Below are 25,094 nucleotides of genomic sequence, written 5' to 3'. Positions count from 1 at the left end.
TGTCTCTAAAAAAAAAACAAAAATAGCTGGGCATGATGGTACATGCCTGTAGTCCCAGCTACTCAGGAAGCTGAGGCAGGAGGATTGCTTGAGCTCAGGAGGTCGAGACTGCAGTGAGCCATGATGGTGCCACTGCACCCTAGCCTGGGTGACAGAGTGAGATCTTGTCTCAAAAAATAAAAAGCAGACACTAAAGGGAACTATATAAAATGTTAACTGTATATAACTGTGTGGAGTGGAAAGACCACTGTTTTTTTTTTCTTTCTACTTTTTTGCGCTTTCAAATATTTTTTGATAAGCGACTATTACTTCTGTAATGGAAACTACCCCCTCACCCCCCGACATGCATATAATGTTTTGTGTACTTTCTTAAAATTCCTAAAGCAGCCTTTATTCTATATTTGTTTTGCAGGTGGAAGATGCGATGCTGATGTTTGATAAAACTACCAACAGGCACAGAGGTAAGATTACCCCAGTGTAAGAGGGTTGCGTTCACCCTCTCCTGGCCTGTCTGTCTGTCATCCCCAGTCCCACTGACAAAAGATACAGTGAAGAGTCCGGAGTCAAGCAGGTGGAGGTGACCATCCATTGAAGATCTTTATTCACGGAGGGTCCCAGTAGCACAAAGAGTTCCAGTACTGGATAGTTGAAAAACCATTTCCTTCTGGCCTAGGAACTCCTGTTTAGTTATGCGGCCATCCCTGACACACACATTCAGATGTACCTCTCTAATCCTGCCTTTCTGGGTCCCTTGCTAACCTCGGCACTAAGCGATCCAAGTGGAAATTATTCATGGCAGTGACTCAATTGAGTTATCAATTTGTATTGAAGGAGGTTCTTTAGGAGCAGACTGTCAATCTAAAGAGCCAAAAAATCAAAATAAAACATTGTAGGTTCCTTGGGTATGTAGTGATTACAACCTTGGGAATGATCCGTGGGGCCTCTGGAATGTGTAGAGGGCATCTGCACTTAATTGTGTTTTTCCCTGTGCTGCTTCTGTCCCATCCACTTTACAAAAAGTGGGTCTTAACCTGGAGTCTATGAACCTCTGCAATGACATGCAAAATGTTGTATGTTTATACTTTTTCTTGGGTGAAGATCCCTAGGTTTGGACAAATTCTCAAAAGGATCTCTGGCCCTGCCCTTAGTCTCTTCCTTCCCCAAAAAGAACACATTAAATTTATTGCTTTAAACAGAAAAATTGGAGGCATCTAGAAAAGTCCTCCCTGGAGGTAGCAGAGTCAAAGGAGGTGATGACTTAGTGTTCTGTTCTCCGGAAGCTCAGGTTTCTGGGGTTCCTATTAACAGGGTGTTAATGAGCAGAGCTTCCTAAGGGGGTGGCAGGAAATGGTGTGCTGGTGCCCTCGAGGGAGGGAGCCTGTGAGTGAACAGCATTTCCTTGCCACTTGGATTGCATTTAGATGTTTCCTGTGTTGTTTACATTCCTGCTGTCACCTGTGATTAGAAGCAGTTACCCAGCACTGACTGTATGTCTTTCCTGTTTGGAGAAGGCAGAGTGAGTGAAAGGCAAGAAGGAGTGGAGTGGGAATCGTCACTAGCGGGGCTGGGAGAAGGAGGGGGATATCCTGAGTGTGTCTGGTAATCTGGCTTCGAATGCATCCCTCTACAGCATCCTCAGAATGGGAGAGTTGAGCGTTGGGTGCACAACAGTGGTGTCAAGTGGTATTTATGGAGGGAAGAGATGGCAGGGGGTGGAGGGTGGGGAGCAGTGGAGAAGCAGGGAGAGAAAGGAGGGCCATGCAGGTGTGGAATGATCGGTTTTGTCCACTGCATTGCTGGGGAGTGAGAGCCCAGGGAGTGAGATGAAGGTGGTACCCGTGGTGGGCAATTCAGGATTATCCTCCATCATCATCCACATTCTGTCAATCTAGCTTTATGGTTTCCAAGCCCAACTTCCAGATGCATCTCCTGATGTGACCTTCGCAGCAGTCCCTGGAGGGTTGTTGTGACATTGGGAAAAATCACTTAACTTTTTTATGCCTCAGTTTATTCATCTGTAGGATGGGGGTAATCATAGAACCTCCTCACAGGATTGCTCGGAGAGTGTAATGCCAAGCATCTAGTCAATTGTGCATAAATGTTAGCTCTTATTATTAGCGTTATCATCACCTCCATCCGGTTGGCAAAATAACCAAGGCTCAGAGGAGGCAACTGAGAGACCCCATGGCTGAGCGGGGTCTCAGGACTATTGATTTCAAATTCTGCTGTTTCTCTGCTGTGTCCAGATGGGAATGCATTTGTTAAAAAGAGCACTGCCAGCTATTTATTTTCAGGGTGGGTGATGCCCATTTGAATTTGGCACCTGGTGTTCAGTGTTAGAACTCATAATCCTGGGAGATTCTAGAGTTGCCCTCAGGTGATATTGTTGTCCTTTTATTTTGAAAATCAATGAAAGTATTTTTTGATCTGCTGTGTGTCAAGCCCTGTGCTGGGGGTTCACACTGGTATCATCTCATTAACTCTCAGAGCCGGGCAGGGAGAGGGCTGGTCATGGCAGAGGTGGGATTGAAACACCGGACTTTCTCGGTGAAGGCCCAGAGGATGTGCCAGGAAAAGTTCTCTCTTATTTTTAACCAGATCCCTGTTGCTGTGGGTGAAGCCTCTTCCCTTTTTCCAAAAGGGAGAAAGGAAGGTGCTGGGCCACAGAGATGGGGTGGCAGTTCGTCTGGGACGGGCGCGGGAAGAGTTTGTTGCCCATCGTGAGGTGGAGGATGGTCTGTTGGAGGGTCCGCTGCTCAGAGTGGCTTCGGGACATCATTGCTGGCTCTCCAGGAGTCCTGGTGGACACTGGCAGGAAGGAGCGTGGGCAGGGCCTTGGTGCATGCACACTCCTGCCCCCAGCCAAGCCAGAACCTCTGCTAGCACCCTCGGACCTGCCAGAGCCGAAGATGCCTGCAGTGGGGGTGGGACCAACTCTAAAACGTGTGGAGCCCAGAACTAGAGGAAAGGCAGGGCCTCCTGTTCAAAGAGGATTGAGAAGCTGGCCTGAGGGGCTGCAGCCTGTGGAGCGGGGGAGACATGCCAGGAAGCCTCAGCAGGAAAGAGCTGCCATCCCACGGCCCTCCCTCTCATCCAGGGCCCTCCCACTCTGCAATGTTGTTTCTGTGTGGGTGGGAGCAGCGGCCCATACACATGTTCCAACCCCTCAAGATACCGGAGGAGGCATTTCTCTTTGAACTGGGTGCTAAAGCTGGTATAATACTTCACTGCATTTAGAACATTTAAGGGAGTGAAAAAAATTTTTTGATTTTTAAAAAGAAGAACATATCACAGCAGAGGCACAGATCATATATATGGAGCGAGCCGGCCCCACATCTGTGGCCTGATGGAGTGCGCATTTGGAGTCAGGTGATAAGCACAAGGAAATAAAATCCTCATGCAGCCACCTTGCCCCAAACTTACCTTCACCTCCTCGGTTCCTGCTGTCCATGATCTTATCAAGAGGAAAGTGCTGCAGTGGCAGAAGTTGAGGACATCTCCCTGGCTGGCGCCACCTCCAACTCTCTTCTTAAAGAGGCCCAGACCATCGACCCAGAGGTGTTGTCACGGCACATGCTTAGCACTTGTCCTCAGACTCCTAGCCCAGCCCTGTGGGGCAGCCTGGGGCCTCAACTCATCCTTACCTCAGGAATTTTGACAGCTACCTGTGTGTCCTTGGAGCTGTGTGACATGAGCTGTGTGACATTTGCTGCTCAGGGATAACCACAGGGAACTGGGCTTAACATCTGATGAGCATCAGGTGGGCCAGGCTCCTGGGGCCCATTCAGTCTCCACTTGCTGTTAGGAGCCACAGGTCAGGGCAGAATTTCCACTCCTTGACCCCACTGGTCACCTCCTGTCCCTGCTCCCTGTTGGTCTCTGTTGGGGCAGGGAAGCCCTCAGTTCCATCTGCATGGCAGCAGCTTGTATCTCCCATCCACAGGAGCACCAGCCTGGGGCTCACTAGTGCCATGGGAGAGAACCCAGGACCTAGGAGCGAATGAGCCTCCCGCAATGTATGTCTTCCACCCTGCAAGCAGGAAGAGGGTCCCACGTTCAGTCTTTGACTCACAGTGGGTGGAGCCCTGGAGATGTGGGGGCTCTCATCTTTCTCCTTACAGACGGGCCTTCCTCCAGCTTTTGCTGCTCCCATGACATTTTTCCTGGGGGCACATTCCCTAACCTCTGAGCATCTCAGGTTCTTCCTCTAGAAAATAAGAGACCTGGGATTGATGAGCCCCAGGACCTGAAGTATGTTTCTGGCCTTTAGCTTTTTAACTGTGAGAATGTTCAAGATGAATTCCTTTGCTATTTTTGTGACTAGGGGAGGGAGTGGGCAGTTGTTGCAGGTTGGGTTCCCTGGGAAGCAACTCTAGGAAGGGATTAGCAAGTGGGAGGTTTATCCAGAAGTGCTCTTGATCAGGAGAGGGCAGAGGGAGAAGCTGACTTGCGATGCCCTTCTGCAATGGGGCGGTCCTTCAGGGGTCCCCAGCTGGGGTGGGAGTGCCATCCTTGATGCCTGCACGCTGGCCTGTCATTGGGTGCAGCCCACCCCGTGAGACTGGTGTGACCAGGGCTTTCCCTGGGGAAATCCTGGAGGGGACTTCCAGCTGGGGACTATCTTCCAGCAGCACTCCCAGCCACTGGGAAGGAGGTCCTTCATTCCTGAAGGGGATCTAAGCATCCTGACACAGCACCCACTGTGATGGTATTGGGAGTTCTGTTGCTGTCTAAGCAGGCCATGTTAGCAATCTTGATAGAAACAGCCAACACTTTATGAGCACTTACACACCAAGTGCTTAGCACAGTGCTGGCACCTACCATTGAATCTTGATGACAAACAGCCATAGGTGAACCGAACTGCCCAGAGTCTCACACTGGTGAAAGCAGAGCTGGGACGTAAACCCAGCCTGTCTGACCCGGAGCTCAGGCTCTTACACTCTGCAAGCATTGTGCAAGGCAACTGGTTAAAGCAGAGGAGCTGGTCATTTTAAGGGTTTAGTATTTCCTCGTTTTCTGTCCTTCTCCACAGCAGCCTTCTTGCTGGATGACCGTGTTCCTCCATTTCCACTTGGAGAAATTAAGGCACATAAGTTTGGAATATTGCATAGCAGATTCCTGCAGCCAGACAAGGAGCAGAGCTATTGTTAAAACCTGGATGCCAGTCGGTTTCCAAGGAGGCCGAGGCGGTTGGATCACCAGAGGTCAGGAGTTCAAGACCAGCCTGGCCAACATGGTGATACCCTGTCTCTACTAAAAATACAAAAATTAGCTGGGTGTGGTGGTGGGTGCCTCCTGAAATCCCAGCTACCTAGGAGGCTGAGGCAGGAGAATCGCTTGAACCCAGGAGGCAGAGGTTGCGGTGAGCTGAGATTGCGCCATTACACTCCAGCCTGGGCAACAAGAGTAAAACTCCGTCTCACAAAAAAATAAAACAAAAACCTGGATGCCTCCCTTGGCCCTGTCCCTCACTTCATTTCCTGGCCTTCCATACAATGATTTGTGCCCAGTGAGACAGGAGAATGGTGGCTTTCCAGTTTTCTCAGAGTCACTTCATTTGCTCTCTAAAAGTTGTTAGAGGTGGTCTGGAAAACACTGGGCTGATCATCAATGGACTTAATCATTAGGAGGGGGAAGTTTGTTGCTTTATCCTTGTAAAAGTCAGATAAGATCTGGGACTGGGCATTAAGTATTGATCCCAAGGTGGGGCTGGAGGGGAGGGACAGGGAGGGAAGAGGCAACAAGGTGCTGTCCTTCCAGTTTGCTCTGTTGTTGGCAGGAGGCCAGGGAGTAGACAGCCAGTGGGAGGGTGCACTGGCCAGCTCTCTCTCCAGTGTCCCCACAACCTCAGCCCTGATGGAGAAAGTGGAATGCGGGCATGTTGCTTGCTGAAATAATCTCACACTCACCTCCTTATGGGGGAAGGGAGCCCTCCCCATTGTGAGGGTCACTGTAGAGGAGCCTCAGCTGTCCTTCCCTCCAATTTCAGGGCCCTGCTCAGGTTCCTGAGCCCTGCACAGCTGGGTTCCTCCAGGAACGATCTGGATGGTTGAGGCCTAGTTGAAAGCAGGTGAGGAGTCTCTGAAACTAATCCCATAGCCTGGTGAGGGAGTGGTTTCTGGCAGAGGACATCCCTGTGGCCTTCATTATCCAGCAGGCCTGTTGCCCTGGAACATTGCCAGAGGCAAAGGAACAGGAGACAGTGGGAGAGAAATAAAGATTAGTGTGATGGATGACTCTTCTCCCAGCAGTTAGCAGTTGCTTATTAAATGCAATGCTAATGGCTTTGGAGAGGAATAACAGCCCTGAGACCCCCTGGAAGTGGGTGGGATGGTTTTGTGAGCCCCAGCGAGCACCATCAGTGGCAGGCCTCTTGGACTGAGAGGGTCCTTTCCCAGAGTGGCTGTGGTTTGTCCCAGTTCCTGGGCTGGAAAGGTGCAGTGGTAGGGGATCCAGCCAGAGGGAGGAGCATCCAGGCAGGTGGCCAGAGAGCTTGGGTTCTTCCTTGAGCTTGCTCAGTCTCTGTCCCAAAAAGCAGTTGGCTGAAGTTTAAGGTCTTTGTAATTTGCGTAATTGGTTTATTTATTAAAATGGTGCCAGTAAGATGTAACTTAAGCTGTGATAGAAGATAATGCTTTTCTAAGGAGGAAAAACAGCCCTTAATGTTTTGAATACCTGCCAGACACTCACTTTTGAAACTGACCTCTGAAGTCCAGATTGACTCTTTCATGTACGATGTATAAAGATGTTTAAGAATTGCAATGTAATTATTTGTTTATTGGTGTCTATTTCTCAAAAAAAAAAAGAGGGCATAGAAAAGAGTTTCACAAAGGTGTAGGTTACATTTTAAAATAATTTAAAGCATTGCTTCACTTGTAGGTGTGGGATGTCAGACATAATGTATGCATGTCCTTCCTAATGAGAGTCTAACATTCTGAGTTTATTTACCTAGGGAAGAACGTTGGGACTGTATAAGCTGTAGATGTGACTTTGTAAGCTGGAGGAAGAAGTGTGTTTGACAAAAACGATCAGACCCTCTGGCCAGAAAGGGACAGTCCAAAAAGAAGGGTTGTTGGAGGGAGTAGAAAATATGATAAGGATGTGTAGAATCACAGCTGGTGATGACACTTTTGCTGATGTGGCAGGAGGGCAGCCTGCAAAAGATTGGCTCCCATGCTGCCCTCGTTTGGGGTCTGGAGCAGGATTTGCTGCCTGTCTTCCCTGCTGGAATTTTACTGGTAGTATTTTCCCCACCTCTCAAATCTGCTCTTATCTTTCCACTAATTGCTGATGGTGTTAAGTATCCATCAAATCCTCTCCCAAGTCCGAGATGTGTTAAGGGGTTTATTGGAAGCCTGTAAACCAACAGTTGGTCACTATTGGTATTGATCCTAATTCTGCACCAGGATTAGAAACCACTTGACAAGAAAGCAGACAGTCTGTCATAGACCACCACCAACAGCCAGGGTTCCTGACCTCCCAGAGCTTTCAGTTTAGTCCGTAGTGTGATGTAACATGCCAGCTGGGTTCTCTTATGTAAGTTCAGGGTCCTAGATGGGGTTAGGTGAAAATCCAGTTCTCTTTCCAGAGTGGACCATTGTCGGGTGGCAGAGGGTGGGGGGGTGGGCAACTGTTTAAGAAAGACATTGACCAACAGGAATCTAGGAGAGAATGGTGAGAATGGGGTAGAAACTCAATATGATTGAGTCCAAGAGGTCTTGAGGGGAGTGGAGAGCTGTGATGTGGTCATCCATTGCAGCCTTTGGGTACTTGAAGAGTTTCCATTGGAAAAGAGTTCTGTGTAGCCTTGAAGTTGGGCACACTTGAGTTAGAACAAGGAAGAATCGCCTAGTCCAACAGTGGCAATAAGAGGACAGCCATTGCCCCTCTGCCAGATTCTCAGAACCCAAGGTTCCGTGCCTCCAGTGGGCTCATTCTAAAGCTGGGGCTGTGTGAGGGGGTGGGCAAGCTGCGTGCCCATCGTGAGGGGCACACCCGCCTCTTCACTCCCTTGCAGGGCTGTATCCCCAGGCTCTGTAACCTTGCAGTGATAGAGGGCAAAGGAGGGGGTGGGATAAAGAGTCAGCCCACCCTTTGCCATCTTTCAGAGACCAGCCCCGGAGCTGTCTGCACATTTTATTTTCTCGTTAAATAAACACCATTAGCCTTCCTGAGAAATTGGTGCAAACATGACCTCGCAAATAACCAATTAAAAGGGTAGGGTTGAAGGGGAATGTGAATTTGAAAACATGTAGAGGAGGCCATTAAAGATTCCAGTAGAATCTGGCAACATCGATCCGAGACCTTAATTTTATTTCTGACAGGAAAGCAAGGAGTGTGCTTTAATTTTTTTTTCCCTGAGTTAACTCAATTCCGGAAGCGCCCATTCCGGCGCTGTCTCTTGAGATATTAATCAACACAGTAGCTTGGTTTCTGTTCACCTGCTTTTCTTTGGAGACACGGAGTAATACAAAGCCCTCAACTTCCTAGCAACAGGGCTGGGGGACAGGGTGCCCAGGGCAAGAGGGAGCTTGCAAAGCTAGGGGGAATTTGGTACCCAGGATGAGCTGCACTTTTTTAGCCAAAATATAAATCTTAAACTTCTTTCCTTTGGAATAAAAGCCCTGGCACCAAAAGGGTGGTGACCTAATAGGTCTTCCTGCCTCCCCGTGCTGTGGCCCACGGAAGCAGAAAGGGAGTGGGCTCAGGGTCAGCAACTTCATTGACCCAGAAGTGGTTTTTTTGTAGAGAGGGACAATGAGTCTTTTGTTTGGTCCTGTTCCCATAGAGGCCCAGGCTCTGACTCTCACAACATGGTTTAAGATCTCGGTGAGGGCAGAGTGTGGAGATCTGAAGAGAAAGGAGCTTTTAGCATGGCAGCTTGATTAAAAGCACCCCCTTTCTTAGCATCACGGCACTGCCAGTGGCCCAAGAGGGCTGGGCCAGGGGTTGCCGCAAGCCCTGGGTGGCTGCCTCCCCGTTGGGACTTAAGGTTCCTAGAGGGGTCCCGGTTACTATGCACCTCTGGACTTCAGCCTCTGTTTTCAGTTTGTGGATCAGAGGGTGTACGCTATCCCATCTGTATCTGTATATCAGCATGGTATGCTGCAAAGAGCTTGAGTTTTAGAGTTGGTCGTACTCGGTTTCAGATCCCAGCTTTCCCTTGGGCGTGATCTCAGGCAAGTTACAAGATGTTTTACTCCCTTGTGAAGGTAACACACCCGCTCTGTAAGAGTTAAATGATTCCACTTGCATAGTGCCCACTCCCCATTCCCCGCAAGTGGAGAGTGCGGGGCAGCCTGGGTTCTTCCCCCTTCCTCCTTAAGTGAAACCACCTGCTTAACTTCTTTAGGCAAACAAACTAAAATCTGTGTTTGAGTTTTGGGGACCCTAGTCTTGAAAAATAAAACCCTTTCGTGGTTGTTTTTTCCTCTGCTTTGCACACACACATATGCTTGCATGTGCATGGAATATCTTTGAAAGGATACCTGCAAAATCGGTAACAAGGAGTTAGAACTTCATATTGGTTAAGATCACATGCTCTAAAGTGAGACAGATCTAAGCTCTGTGACTTAATAGCTGTGTGACCTTGGGCAACTTACTTATCTTCTCTGCGACTCAGATTCCTTATCTATAAAATAGGACTTTGGGTTAGCCTGGGGCTTACGTCATTTAATGAGTATAAAGGGTTTGGAACAGTCTCTGCCCATAGTAAACACTCAAATATGTTTTATGCACATGGGCATATCATATGCAGATGTACATACATGAAAAACATACATACATGAAAAAGTGTTTGCTCCTTTTTTATGGGGAAGAGAATTAAGCGACCTGAGATAGAGAGATGGAGGGAATCTTTTTATTATATACTCATTTACTTTTTGAATTTTTTTTTTTTTTGAGACGGAGTCTGGCTCTGTTGCCCAGGCTGGAGTGCAGTGGCGCAATCTTGGCTCGCTGCAATACTTTTTGAATTTTTGTACCTTATGCACTTATTACCTATTCATTTACTTCTTTAGTGTGAGCTTTTAAAATTTATTCCAATTTGAATTGTCAATGCAGTGATAGAACAACATGAAAGTGACTTTTCAAAAGAAAGAAAATTTACCAGCTGGGCACAGTGGCTCACGCCTGTAATCCCAGCACTTTCAGAGGCCAAGACGGGCACATCACTTGAGGCCAGGAGTTCAAGACCAGCCTAGCCAACATGGTGAAACCCCATCTCTACTGAAAATACAAAAATTAGCCAGGAACGGTGGCACGTGCCTGTAATACCAGCTACTCAGGAGGCTGAGGCAGGAAAATTGCTTGAACCCAGAGACAGAGGTTGCCGTGAGCTGAGGTCGTGCCACTGCACTCTAGCCTGGGTGACAGAGTGAGACTCTCAAAAAAAAAAAAAAAAAAAAAAATTACTCCATTCCAGCACCCTACCACAATAACTATTGTCTGCCTTCTTCCTGACATGCACATAAAATGTTTTTAAAGTTGGTTGTAACTGTGGGGTTAATATTTGTTGAGTGAGGTGTGGGCTCTGCCTCATCTGAGTTTTCTGTCCTGCCAGGGACCCCTAGGAGTTCCAAACCAGCAAGATGTGATTCAATGCAGCTGAGCATCCTTCACCTCTGAGTCTCCTCTGTCTTTTTGTTTCCATAAACAGATGATCTGATGGATAGATGAGGATTTTCTTAGTAGTTTCTGCTCTTCCCAGACAACGTGCTATTATTAGAATAGCCAGACTGGCCCTGGTCTGAAAAGAAGCCTGGTTTGCGCCAGTTCATCCAAGACCAGAGGGGAGGAGGGCCAGAACAGGGAGGTCCTCCATCCCAGGAGTTCAAAGTGCTTCGTAATTCAAGTTTAAAAAAAGTTAAAAGCATTTTTCTACCCCAAGTTATGACTAGTAAACATGTGGGGACCTTACACAGCATGGCAAATGCAGAATCTTCCTCTGCATTCCCATTGTTTATAGCTTAGGAGTCAAGGCAACACCCAGTTAATGATGCTTGTGAAGTGTCTGGGCCATGTGGCAAAGGGATAAGAGCTTAGGTCTAGATTCACACTGCAGGACTCACTTTCCAGAGCAACCACTAATCAATTGCTGTGTGACCCTGGACAAGTTACTAAATCTCCCTGAACCTCAGTTTTCTCATCTATTAAATGGTGTTAATGTTATTAACTCATGGACTTGGGACGTTTGAGTGAGACAGTTTATCTGTGTGAAACATCTGATGCTTGGAAGGCTATCTGTGAATGTTAACTTTATCATTATCATATTAATTATTGTTATTTTACTACTAAGAATACTGTGACTGTCATTACTTCGGGAATGGAGGCTCAGGCTTGCTGATTGGAGAGAATGTTAACACCCTAGATGGCTGCTGGCAGATGCTGTCAAGTTTTCCACCTTGAAGGGTGTTATGGGCTGAATTTTGTCCTCCAAAAACATAAGTGGAAGTCCTGACCCCTAAAAGATACCCCCAAAAGAAGTCCTAATCCCAAAAAGATAAGTTGAAATACCTCAGAATGTGACCTTATTTAGAAAGAGTGTCTTTGGAGGTGTAATCGGGTTAAGAGGAGGTCTTAGTGGAATGAACTGATCTGACCATAGCCCTTATAAGAAGGAACATGTGAAGAGAGAGACACAGGGAGAGGGCCACGTGACCTCAGAGGCAGGGACAGGGGCAGTGCAGCTGCAAGCCAAGGATTGCTGACCACACCAGAAGCTAAGAGAAGAGCCTGAAACAGATTTTCCCCTGAGCCTTCAAGAGGGCATGGCCTTGCCAACACCTGGATTTCAGATTTCTAGCTTTCAAAACTGAGACAGAATAAGTTTCTGTTGTTTTAAGCCCCCCTCCCCCGTTTGTGGTAGCTTGTTACAGCAGCGCTAGGAAAATAATAGGGCAAAGCAGAGTTTCCTGCCCAGTATGTCCCCTTGCTCACTACTGGCCTGCAGTCCTGGTGGTCAGACTTATCCTTCTCACTCTGTGCCTTCCTAGTCATAACCCCGCTCAGCAAAATGATGTGCAAGAGAAGTTAGAGAAAAGACCTTTCATGCAACTGAGAACACAGCCCCCAAAGCCTGACTTGGTTCACACCTTGCCCAAGTTTAATTTGCCAAAGACCTTGAAATTGACCTTAGGATGTTAAAGATATATTTTGGTAGACAGAGAGAGAGACACTTGAAGAAGTCTGAAGTTTAAATTTTTATTTAGTAGCCTCCAGGGCTCAGTCATTTCTTTATAAGCCAATGAATAACCAGTACAGTTATGAGTTGTCAGAATTCCCAACTCCAGCGACACAAACCATACTCATTAGAGTGGCGTTTCTAGCTGGTTCATTCAACTTGGCAATTCAGGGAAATAATCCAGAAAAAGGAAGGAAGAAAAAGAAGGAAATCAGGAGAGCTCATGTGTATGACAACATGCACCCTGGCATTCCTATATACCTGCCTCCCTTTCTATCCTGAAAAAAAAAAAATAAGAAAACAGCAAGACAACACTGAACTTCAAAAGCTGCCAAACAGACTTCTTGATTTCTTTATGTTGTCCCAGAAGCCCTTTCAGGCAGGAACATTTGCCAAATTCAATCCTGGAGTGAATTTTTAAGCTAAATTAATGCAGTTGGGGGCCAAAATGGCAACACCTACAGGTCTCCAGTTGTAAGGACGCCGGTGGGCACAACAGTAATTGATCATTATAGCACTCATGTGGATGTGCTTCTCTTCATCCTCTGGTTTGGTTGGCAAACCCAGTAGTGTATAAAAATCACTGCCATGATTTTAAAGTGATCAGAGTTGTACACCTTTGAGCACTCCCTTCGCATTTGAAATTTCTCCCTCAACTTTCCACCCATCTTGGTATCAGGAAATAGTTGAAAGTGCCTTCTTCCCCCTGGATGTGTCCAGCATTGGTGCCTGTGTTCTAGCACCCTAGGCAAAGCTGGCGCCTCTGCACCAGATCTGCCATGTGCGTACGCAATGCTGACATCCGATTTATTATCTCGGAGGGCTGAGCTGGTTCATGGATGATTCATGACTCTGCTTTCCACTGCCGCTGGAGGTGACATCATCTATTCGGGACTCAGAATAGACACAGGAGCAACAGTGGGCCGCGTTTTGTGTCTCTCTCACCAGCCCTGGGCTCCCTCCCACTTGCCACCCCGCTGCTGGCTTTCATGCAGTGAGAATGGTAGTGACCCAAGGAGTCCGTCGGAAATGTCTCCTTAGTAGAAGGTCATCAATGTGTTTCAACACTGTTGCACAATAAAGCAGAGAAGGGACCTTCCCCAAAGTTCATCTCTTCCCTTACGTTCTTCTAGTTGGAATTTAGATTTCGCTGGCAACCCAAGAGCTGCTTCGCTCTGTGGCCAACTTTGATTTTCTCATATAGAGACAGGGTTGGTTAGGAAAGTCTGGCTGAGATAATTTATCCCACAGCCTAGCATTGGACACTCCGCATAATGACTGATTGACGTCATGTTAGATGTTGGGATTAGACAGATGGTTTCCACCCTGGTTGTACATTAAAATCCCCTGGGGAGTTTTTAAGATGTCCTGATGCCTGAGTCCCACCCCAGACCAATTAAGTGAGACTCAAAGATGGAGCCCTGGCATTGGTTATTTTTAACATTTTTCCAGCTGATGCTAATATGCAGTCAGGGCTGGTCACCCCCCGCCGCACCCCACCCCACCCCCGGGTCACATGACCTTCAAGGATCCTTCCAGCTTTCAAACCCTTTAAAAAGGCAGCGCTGCTGACTTGGACCAGGTCTTTGAGCGTGACCTGTGTCTAGGCAGTCTGGCACGTGTCTTAGTATTAAGCCCTGGGAGGTGGGGATGCCTCCTTCATGTGGGGCCCTTCATGGGTGACTAGGTCAGCTCCGTCCGTTGTCTGTGCCCATGACTTCTTGTAATTTTCCTTTGTGGCACTTCTCAGTTCTTAACGATTGTTATTTGCTTGATTATTTGATTTGCATCTGTGTCTTCCACTCTCCTCCTATGACCCCTTTGCCCAGCAAATACCATTAATCTATGACAAGAGGGTGGACACTCACCTTGGTCTCTGTCCTCATTTGCCTGAAAACTGAGAATGGTTCCTACTCACGCTTCCCATCTCAACTTCCTTTGCTCTAACAAAACGGAGGTGCAGAAGCCCTGTCTGGAGAGGCATGTAGGAGCTACACCTATCTTCTGAAGAGGGCCTTGGAGACCTAAAGAAATGATCTGGGAACACTTTTTCCAGCACCCAAGGAAAGAACCCAGCAAACTAATGAGAGTTTTTTCTTGCTGGCTTAAGAGGGGGGAAAAATGCCTTTAGTGTTGTTGTAGCTGTTCTTAACAGCTGATTTAGAAGAAAGACTGAAAGTATTGGTTTGAATCAAAAACATCAGTCCTGCCTGTAGTTCCGCCTTGGACCCATGCTGCCTGGTTGCAGCCCTGGAGGGCTGGGGGGACGGCATGCTTTAGCCAGGGGTCTGTTGCAGTGTTTAAAGTGCCTATGCACTTCTCCCCCAGAGGCCAGGTAGAGAGAGGTGTGTGCTTACAGATCAAGTTCTAAATTTCCTCCCCACTTCCAAAATCACTAGTTTTGGCATCTTAAGTCTTCTTTTAATTAAGTTGATTCATTTGCTCTGGAAAGAGTTTTCCTGATTCAGCTAGTATATTTATGTATAAACTACTCTGGAAACACCTGGCAATTTTTCTGAGTGACAATGAGGAAACGTAGTTTGAAAATTATGGTTTAATTTGCTCCCTCCCCCATGCTGTCTTACCTTTTCAAAAACGGGTAAGATTTACAAAAGAAGCTTTGTATTTTGCCCATATGTTTTACAGCAGAGATATGTGTATCAACAACACCTAATAATTTCCCTTTATGTTATTTTTAGAACTCTAGCTTTTAATGGACAATTGAATCATTCCTTGGCAAAGAGGAAATCATCAAATTACATGTTTTTATTTATTGTGAATTTGCAGGTAGGCCCCAGAGAGATTGGTGAGCATATATAAAAAGTTAGAATAAACAGCATCTTAATGACTATTTTCAGGAGTGAAAAGCTATGTTGTCACTTTGGGGCTGCATCCCAGCTCTGTGTGTTGTGTGTATGTGCGTGTGAGTGTTGCTTGCAGCGTCTGTGTGCCTGTGAGTGTGTTTGTGTGTAGGTAGGAGGGTGCAAGGCACATTTGAATTGGACGTGGCCTTCGGTTGGTTTCAAAAAATAAACTGGAATCAAAAACGCTATAAAGGATCAAAATGAGAAAGTAGACACCTGCCTCTGTTTTATTTTGCTTTATTTTAGGTTTATGGCCTCTTTAGTGTGGGACTAATTAAAATCCCCTGATAAGGCCTAGTACCCTGGCCTGGTCATTAGCAGCGTTGTTCACTTTTCCTGGGTAGGATAAGTGGCTTCCAGAAACAAAGTGGTTCGAATCAGAAATGGCACCTCCTGGGTTCATCCCCTCTTTTCTTTTCTTTATAAAGTTCTTCAGCAAAATGCAGGGGGTAGGGCGCTGCAGGTAGCCCAGCGAATCTTGCTGCTGCCAGGGCAGTAGCAGCTGGGGTAGGAAGAGGAGAGCAGCTGGGGTTGTGTTATTAGTCATTCCATGAAGAGATTGATTTGATAAATAATAAAGCAGTGATATTAGCAACACATGCTTGCAGGTCAGATGACTTCGATGAAAACCCCCAGTTAAGTGTGTGTAATGGTTTGACAATATACCTGCCTTCTAAAAACATCCTATTTTAAAATGGAAATTGGACTGTTCATGCAATTCTTAGCAAATATGCCGAGACCATTACCAAAGGGAGCTTGGAAATCTGAAGGGTGATCTTTCTATTTCATTTGGCCTCTACCCTCCCCCTTTCAAAGGATGCTTAAACTCACTTTGTTTTCCTGTCCTTTCCTTTTCATTTTGTTAACTGTTTTGATTTGTAAAATACTATGCCTCATACTACACTCCTTTATGATGATTTACTGTGCTGTTCTTATCTTTCACCTTAAATCCTTGATAAGAGCATTTTTAAAATGAGATTGCTACCTGACACTATTATAAAATCTTGGCTGGCAGCCAGTGGAGAAACAAGCACATTTGGTGGGGGAGGTTGGGGCAGAGAAGGAGACTGAGTTTAGAGAGAGGAAAGATTTTCAAAGGAACTGTATAGCAGATTCTCCCCCCTCTGAATTCTGGAGGCCCCCCCTTTTTTTTAAGTAGAGCATTAATGCAGCCTCATAAGTGCCTCCTCACTATTGCCTAGTGGACCGTGGGGTGGGCGGTGAGTGAATTGAACAGACAAAGATTCTTTGGGCAAAGGTTATCTGCGCTGAAGATGAAACTCCCATATGTCCTTTGCTATGAATTAGAACTGGATGGATGGAGGGACCAGACAGATGGATAGCAGTGAACCAGCTACCATATTTATAGCTAGGAGCACGTGCCCTTCTCACCTCCAGACATCCCCACCTCTGTATCCCACCTTGTTCTGTTCCAGACACATCAGAGCAGAGCCCCCTTTAGTTGCAGCAGCTATGGCAGCCGACTGCCCAAAGATGGAAAATTCCATGTGTGTGTTTGTCTAGAGGTCTCCCTTTATCCACAAAGGGCATCACCGATGGGGGGACCAGTAAATAGAGCTGTCTGAAGTAGCAGGCCGTTGAAATTCTAGTATTGTGACTTAATGAACTCTTGTCTTTAATTCCTATGACTTGGAGAAGACAGCCATTCTCTCCCCATAATGGAGCTCGTTAACCCATCTCTGTACTGACTGGTGCTTTTATTATTATTATGACGACTGGAGAACATAAGTCTGAATGTTAGAATAACAGGTTTCCCAAGTGCCTGGCAGAGAAGGGGGTGTATAATGATGATGATCTTTCGTGGGAATAACAGCGGCCACCGGCTTATCTGGCACAGGCATTATTACATGTGAGTCGCCTGAAGTGCCATTTGTGAAGACCTGGTATTTATTGTCCTAGATTATTGGGGTGGGGGAGGGTGAGGCAGCAGAAGGGACACTTATCATCCCGTCAGGGCTCGACAGCCGAGGGGCAGCTGCTGGGTGTGAAGGCCACAGTCAGCGGGAGGCCCCTGTGTGTAACTGGAGATTCCGGGGCGATTATGCCCAATTTATCACGCACCTCATGAAAATATAATCCACCACCAAAATGACTGCTTTTGGAAACTGTCTTGTCTCTTTTGAGCCGAGACTGGAGACAACCAGACAAGGTTCGGTGGTAACGAATAAAGAAACATTACTTTCTGAACACAATCTTCTGTCACCAGTCACTTTTCAACAGACATTCAATCAAAATGCTAATAGCAGCGGCAACAAGGGACCGTGGTTATTGTAATACTAATTGATTGGTTGGAGGGTGGGTTTTGATAAGTGCAGCCGAAGATTTCTGAAATATGATTCTCTTTAATTACTGTGATGCTAATAAAAATGAACAAATGTTTTAATGATGATTTCCTGGGTAATGGCTTAAAGATTTTGTTTGAGTTTAAAATGAGATAGGGTAAAAAATACACCAGAAAAATAGGGCTCTGGTGGGTGGCCTTGCCTTTTTCAAACCTAGGCATGGGGATTCAAATCCAAGAATGCCCTTGGAAGGCTGTGTGGCATGGTGATAAAGGCCTCTCCTGGGCTGCCAGGGAGTGGATTCCAGCTGGAAGTCATTGGCATTTCTGGGAGTGGATGCTGATCTGTCCATGTGTTCCCTTTGGGTTTCCCCAGGGTGGCCAGGCTGTAGCCTCCCGCTGTGGGGCAAAGTGAACCCCCCTGCCCCAGGAGTGGTACATCTGTGCTTGAGGCTCTGGGGCTTCATGCTCTTGTCCAACGGCCACTGTGTCCTGGGCCCTTCCATGTTCCAGGTGCGATGCTAGTTCTGGCAGTACTGCAGGGAACAAGGCAGGCCAAATCCCAGCCCTCCTGAGCTCATGCTCTGCGGGGAGAAGGAACATACATCACACGATTTCAGGTACTGCTGAGGGCTAAGAAGAAGAGAAAATAGGGAGCTGTTGGCGAGGGGGCCTGGGCCTACTCTGTTTAGGTGGGTAGCTGGGAGTGGCCTCCCTGAGGAGTAGGTGTTGGACCTGGGAGGCAGAGAACTGTGAGAAAGGCATTCCAAGGAGCAGACAACAGCAAGTGTACAGGACCTGGCACGGGAAGGAACTGATGTGTTGGTAGGACAGGTGGAGGCCTGGGGCCTCCAAGAGGGACAGCGGTAGAGATGACTGAGAAAGGCAGACAAGGGCTGGGTGGTGAATGATTTGTGAGCCAGGCAAGGCAAATGGGAACCCTCAGAAGGAGGTCAGAAGGGCAGAGGCATATGGCTGATGCTCTAGAAAGATCCCAGTGGCTCCTGAATTAAGGAAGGACGGGGATGCATGTTTGGAAGCAGGGTGGCCAGTGGAAGTTTATTGAAGAAGTGCAGTGGAGAGCTGATGGCATCTTGGGTAAGGGTTGTACAGTGGAGGTGGGGAGAGGCAATGGGATTTAAAATATATATTTGGAGACAAGATATGGTAGATTCTGATGGATTGGAAATGGGTTATGAGGTGAGGGGAGAGAGAAAAATTAGAGTGAACTCTAGGTTCTTGGGTTGAGCTCTTGAGGGATGGTAGTGCTATTCAATAGTATGGGGACTGCTTTGGTGGAAGGAACACATTTTAAGAAGAAAATCAGTTGTTCTGTTTGAAATTCCCATTGGGATCCATTTGGTGATGTTTAGTAGTTGCATAGACAAAAAGTATACACACACACACACACACACACACACACACACACACACACACACACACACGTCTCTGGAGAATTAACATAACCTACCCAATTGTTTTTGCATAAACCTCTCTAAGGAAAGGATTGTTTCAGGGGAACCCTGAGTAGATTTTATTGTCAGTGTGGTAGACAATGAAACTTGGAGAAAGAGTAGTTGTTTGGTCCCTAAACACTCCAATTTTTGTAGCATTCAGGGTCCCCTGTGCTTTTCTGTTGCAGTTCATCCAGAGTGTTTTGTGAATGATGTTGCATTCAAGAATCAAAGCATCATTGCATCCACCCCAACAGGGAAGAGAGTTCCCATAGATGTGGACGCTCTTTAGTACCCATCGTGGCATCCTCCCCCCAGTGTGTGTAGAGGGGTTTGGGCTCACTGTGAATGTCCTAGGAAGACCAACTCTGGGGTCCAAAGCCCTGACCACTCCCTTCTTTTTACAGCCCCCTGGGTCTCTCAGATTTCAAGGGCTTAACCTGTACAGAGGGGCTTACCCTTCGTATCCCTGTCCATGCAGATCATAGGTGGGCCTCCCTGGGGTGGGTGCAGCTCTGACATATTAATTGGTTTAAAAAAAAAAAACAAATCAGATTTGTGTTATTGGGGTGGGAGTGGGGGCTTAATTGGGGTGGAGAGGCAGTGATAGCCTTCCTTTCAATTTGTCAAGCTTTCTTTCAAAAGATCTGCCAAAGAAGAAAGGGTAATTAATAGGCTTGAAGTCATTTCCGATGTGTCAGGATTTCTGCCTTGCTTCCAAGTGATAATGTTCGCCGGCTCCGGGCCTCTAGGGAGCCTTCCGTCTTATTAACTTGTCTGGGAGAAACAGGGAGTAGGGACAGCTCAGGCCAGTGGGTGACAGGAAATAAAGATTTGTGGTGTAGTGAGCTGTAAACACTAGGGCTGGATAAGTTTGGTGTGGGGGGCTGGGAGCGGGTGGGGGTGGTGCAGAGGGAGAGGGTTTGCTCTCAAACTCCACTTCATGAAGCAAAGTCCTAGAGTTTCCTGGGTCAGATGACCATTCGGAGTCAGCCCGGATAACCCCAGGGAAGAAGTGCTTTTAATGAGCAGTGTTTAGACACTCGGCAATTTTTTGTGCGTTCACCTCTTCACCCCTTACTTCTCACTGTTTCTTTACCCCTCCCCACGCCAAAAAAAAATCATCTCCCACTGAAAAGGTCTTTGGACTTTACAGTACTTATTCTCACAAGCCCTGGACATTGCCTGCACACATAGACACCAAACTTTTGACTTTTCCAAAGACAGAATTATTTTATTTGTTTGTTTTTTAAAAGGCTCGGTCTCACTATGTTGCCCAGGCTGGTCTTGAACACCTGGGCTTAAGTGATTCTCCCACCTGGGCCTCCCAAAATGCTAGGATTACAGGCGTGAGCCACCGGGCGCCGGCCGACAGAATTGTTAATGAGTATATATTAAGCATCTAATTGTGCATGGCCCCATCTAAGACTTGGCCAGTTATGTGGGCTTGGTGCCTAGCCTGGAGGGGTTTATGCTTTGGGGAAACAAGCCCACCTCCCCACTGCCTTTTTTTTTTTTTTTTTTTGCAACAAATGGGTTTAGTTGCACAGTGCCCAGCATGGGCTGCTGTCCGGCAACTAAAGTCGTGGTTGAGAGTATGGAGAAGGGATACTGTTTTCCTTCCATTTCTGGTAGTTGCTCACTACCATGACCCTGTTGTTGTGATAGCTCTTTGCTGTCCTTTCTACCTCACCTTCACCCTGTCCTCAGCTATAATACCGTTTAGCTTTGAAAATTAGGAGCTGGGTGAATATAATATTTTGAGTGAATAGATGAATGAGAATAGTCATTGTAGGCACTGCTGAGGCTTTTTCATGCATCCCCATATTTAATGTTTACAGTCTAGCCACTCCATTTACCTAATGGGTGATTGATACTCAGAGAGGTTAAGTAACTTGACCAAGGCCACACAGCCAGTAGGAGGTGGAGACTGGGATTTGAACCCAGGGATCCTGTTTGACGATAGCTCCTTGACCCCTAGGTGGGCTCCTGCATTTGTACTCGGGGCAAGGCATCAGTAGTTGGCAGAGATCTTAGCTTGATGCCCAAGGCCTTGCTGAGTAGAGAAAGGAGTTCAAGAGAGGCTTGGAGATGGGCCCTTTTTGGAGCAACCTCTGACTGCAGGGAGGTCAGTTGAAACCCTGGACGGGCATCCAAGCATTTGGAGGAGGGTTGATGCTGGAGCAGGAGCAGCATCTTCACAGGCTGTGGTCACTCCTGAGCTGGGGGAAGCCACCCTGCCTGTCTCCCCTCCCCACCCCATATCCCCGCCTTAGTTGTCAGTGAATGCGGTCTTTTCCGAGCTAATTAGAAATCTCAATAGGATTGAGAATAGCTGCCGAAGACAAACGCCCCTTTTAAGTGCTATCAGTACATGGGAGAGGGGGCTCGCAGAACTGTTCTTAGAGCTTGGGTTTGGTGGCTCCGGCTGGCAGCAGGAAGCAGTGGTTATCAAGGCCTTACTGCAGCTAGCCTGGGGAGGACAGCATACCAGGCGACCTTCAGGATCACTGCAAGCACAGATCTCCTTGACAGACACCCCCGTTTGGGCCTTGTTCTTCTCCTTTGTTAACAAAAGTGCTTAAGAAGTAAAAATTGAGTTAGTATAGGAAACCTGAAGCAAATAATGCTGGCTTCAGCTATATGCAAGCTGTTCCTCACACACTGTGCTTTTCATTGTTTAAAATAGCAAGGTTTGGATTTGGGGGGGTCACAGGGAAAGAACACGATGTCTCTTTTACTTTTGTTTTTGTTTTGCCTCTTTTTACCTTTTCTTTTCCAAAAGTAATTTTTGTGACAGAATCAGAAGTGAAGCAAAAATCCAAACGAGCTCTCCGTTTTCTTAATACCTGTCTCCCCTTGTCTTTTTCTGTCAGGTTTGAAGCCAGGCTGGAAAATGTTGGAGATTTTCAGCCTGGGGAAGAGTCGAGGTTCAGGACATTTTTCCTTTTCCTAGGAAAACTCAGAGCAGGGTTAGACAGTTTGCACATCCAAGACCAACACGCATAGGCACACACGTAGCCCTCTGTCTAGGGCCTGATTCAGTCCGCATTCGAGAGTGTTCTGAATGAGAGCACTGTGCTGGCGTCTTCCACCCCAGCCTCACTTCACAGGAGAATTTTTCAGGAGCCATTTTTCTATTAAACTCAAGAGTAGAAATTGATGGGGGGATGGGTGCTCTTTGAAGATGTAATTTGAATTTATTTATTTTAATGATTAAAGAGAAAGAATGGTTATTATTCACATGAATGACCTTCTCCCGGTGCTTTTTTGAAAGGAGTTGTGTTGGTTTATTCAAAGTGGCTTAGAACTCACATAATGGCTTACTTCTGTGGAGCTTCCTGAATGAAGCCATGAACCGGGAGGGAATCAAAGTCCCCTTATTTCAGTGCCGGGAGGTAAATGGGTAGGGGACAAAAGGAGCAATATTATGTCTCAGACTAAATAAGGTCTCCAGATCAGGGGCTGAACCTGCCCCGGCTCCATCCTGAATTCTTCCTGTGCGGGTAGGTCCTCATTGGACTCACCTGGGCTGGAGAATCAGCTTGGCCACAGACTCCTGGCTTGGTGTTAACCTCGGGGATTGCTGCCGGGGGGAGGGCGGAGGTCTGTAGATGGAGAGGTAGGTTCAGGTGGGTGGAGAAGGCACACAGACCACCGTCTGGGATGAGGTTGCTGTTGGATTGGAAATTGCTGTTCAGCCAAGGGTAGAAATCAGGTGCCTGATGTGTGCTAGTTGCTGCATGACATCTGCCAAGCCCCAGGTGCACCCATGGGGTCATGCATGTACACACACTGGTGTTCCCACACCCCCTTCTTCCTGCACTGCCATGCCCCACTGCCCTTCCCCCACCCGCTGCTGCAGCCTTAGCTTTCAAGTGCAGGTGTTGAGGTTAATAACAAGAAGTATCCCAGTTGGCCATTTGCTTATGAGGCTTCTCACTGGGTTCCAAAGGTGGGAAGGAAGGGATTTAAAACGATCACGGGCGTGAAAGCTGGAAACAGTGGCGTCCATTGCTTGGGGCATGGATTGACTAGAGGTGATTTTATGTGCTGACTCTTCCTGTAGAAAGAGCAGCTTAGGCAGATGTCATGCCCTGCCTGTACCCACCCAACCTTTCTCCCCCTGGCTGGAGCACTCACTCCAGACCAATAGCCCAGCTTCCCTGGATCCCTCAGCTCCAAAGGTTGCCTCCTACTCCACTTGCTGCATAGAGGGGTTTTCTGGGGAGGAGAATGTGCTGGACCTAGAGCCCCTTGTCCTGGGGCTCAAGGACCCAGCTCATGTGACCTTCAGCAGGTCTCTCCTGCTACTGCCCCAGGACTGGCCACACACCAGGGCTCTGTCCCCCCACTTCCTCACTAGACCCTCAGGCCATCTGGTCGTGAGGTTTTTACTGCTAACGGGACAGAGTAACCCACATAACCCATAGGGGAGTTGCAGCGGTCTAATTAAAGTTCAGAGTGATGTTCACTGGTCTGTAATTCCTGACTCCCTTCCTGAGAGAGTCCTGGGAACTGAGCTTGGCTTTCTGCCTGCTGCTTGTCTCTGAGTATGGAGACCAGCCAGCACCCCCCAACCCGGGCCCCCACTCACTGCCCTGCTGCATCCAGCCCCTGGGTCTTCCACCTCCTGGCACACTCTAGCCTAGGCCTGAAGTAGCAGGGCCAGACGCTAGGTGTCGCCGTCCTGGACCTGCCTCCATCCCCGGAGGTCTTGGCTCATGGGCTTTCTTGATCTCTGAGTGTCTTTTTTTAATCCCTATTGCCCAGCAACGGCTTCCTTGGTTAGAGACAGTCTGGCAAGTTTCCTCTGGTTCAAACTTATGTTTGAAGTTTTTCCACAACCGGAAGGTGATTCTCTGGCTTCTGAGCTTCACCCAACCCTCTCTGAGCCCCAGCATGGGGGAACATTGGTCTCTTCTTTCTGTGACTGGTCATCTTTTCCAGCTTTGATTCATGTTCTTAGTGTCCAGTTTTATATGTGCTTAAGCATTATAAGACACCTCAGTATTTTTAGGAAATAAGTGGGGACATAAATATAAACAACCCGGAAATCACTGCCCCTAGAATTCACAGAGTGGAAGAACCAAGCTTTTTAGGGCTGATGTAGTGTGGGCTGGGAGACTTCTCTTTTGAGAGGCTGATACTGGTCTTTGAATGAACTCTTTACCCCACCAAAAGTAGAAAAAGGATTCCAGTGACTTCAGAATTTTTTATTGTTGTTTTGAGAATGTTGGCACCATTGGGAATAATGAGAGACACCTGGCCTATTCAAAAGTGGCGTCAGAAACCGCAGTGTTGGAAATGCAGCCTTTGGTTGTCCATCCCTGCAGCTAGAGCATGAGCCCCCCAAGGCCAGGCTCTTAAAGGCTCAGAGCTTCAATTGAGTAGTCCTGATTGAATGAGGCTCATGGGCACAGAGCACTGGACTGGGGACCATGGTGGATGCCAAGGCTCGACACCAAAATCACCCCAGACTGAAAGCTGTTTGGGAAGGCAGAATGAATGTATCATCTTTCACTTGGCAATTTTTCAAAATTCAGCCACAGGTCTTCCTGGACCCCTAGCCAGGTTTTGATTTTCTAGGCTGGGATGAAAGATGAAAGAGACGTTTATTTGGTGGGAGGGGGATTGGGACATTGAACTACTTTTAAATGATGTTAAGAATCCCATTCTTCTCCTTCCTTTCCCACTTCTGCCCTGGTGTTGACTTGGAAAAACCTTCCAAGACAGGCTGAGGCTAAGGAGATGGGGGAGCTTTCCTGAGCAGCTTTCTGAGGTCCGTTGTTTTCTTTTGAAATAGACTGGAAATCTATGTCGGCTCTGAATCATCCTTCGATTCTCATCGCGGAGGGGCAGAGAGGAGGGTGCACGGGCAGCCCAGCTCATGTGCCTTTGTGGCCATCCCTCCTCCTGGCCAAGAGATAACCGGTTGTTTTTGAAAGTCCTGTGTTTATCGTGAGAGAGCAGTGTGGTCAGAGAGGCAGTGAGGAAAGAGCCGGCAGCCCTTCTGTGATGGATGGGTGGCCGACTTTTCTTGTGAAGCAAAGGCAGCCCACAAGTTTGTCTCTTTCAAGAGAAGAAATTTAAAGCAAAGCTCCAGAGAGATAAGTTTTTTCAGTCTGGTCCTTCATGTAGGCTTAACAATTCTAGGAGGGCCCTGAAAATGGCAGAGACCTCAATTCTCCCCTCCCTCCCTGCCCCTTTATGGGCTCCCTAACTAGAGAGGTTTGCAAAGCTTAAGGGGATTAGTGCTCTTTAAACCTCTGCACTGCTTCCTGCTCCTCATG

General features: G+C 47.4%; 1 protein-coding gene across 6 annotated transcripts in view; it reads left to right on the top strand.

Annotated features, from left to right (window-relative positions):
- Nucleotides 1-25,094, top strand: part of MSI2 (musashi RNA binding protein 2) — a 429,353-nt gene that overhangs the window by 274,001 nt on the left and 130,258 nt on the right. For all 6 annotated transcript variants that reach the window (XM_054460173.2, XM_054460172.2, XM_054460175.2 and 3 more), the window contains exon 7: nt 413-461. In XM_054460173.2, coding sequence (XP_054316148.1) covers nt 413-461 — 49 coding nt within the window. The remainder of the gene's footprint in view (nt 1-412; nt 462-25,094) is intronic.

Source organism: Pongo pygmaeus, chromosome 19, assembly GCF_028885625.2.
Source record: "Pongo pygmaeus isolate AG05252 chromosome 19, NHGRI_mPonPyg2-v2.0_pri, whole genome shotgun sequence".
Classification (NCBI taxonomy): Eukaryota; Metazoa; Chordata; class Mammalia; order Primates; family Hominidae; genus Pongo; species Pongo pygmaeus.
Note: the sequence above shows the minus strand (reverse complement) of the source record. Positions and strands in the feature narration are given on the sequence as shown.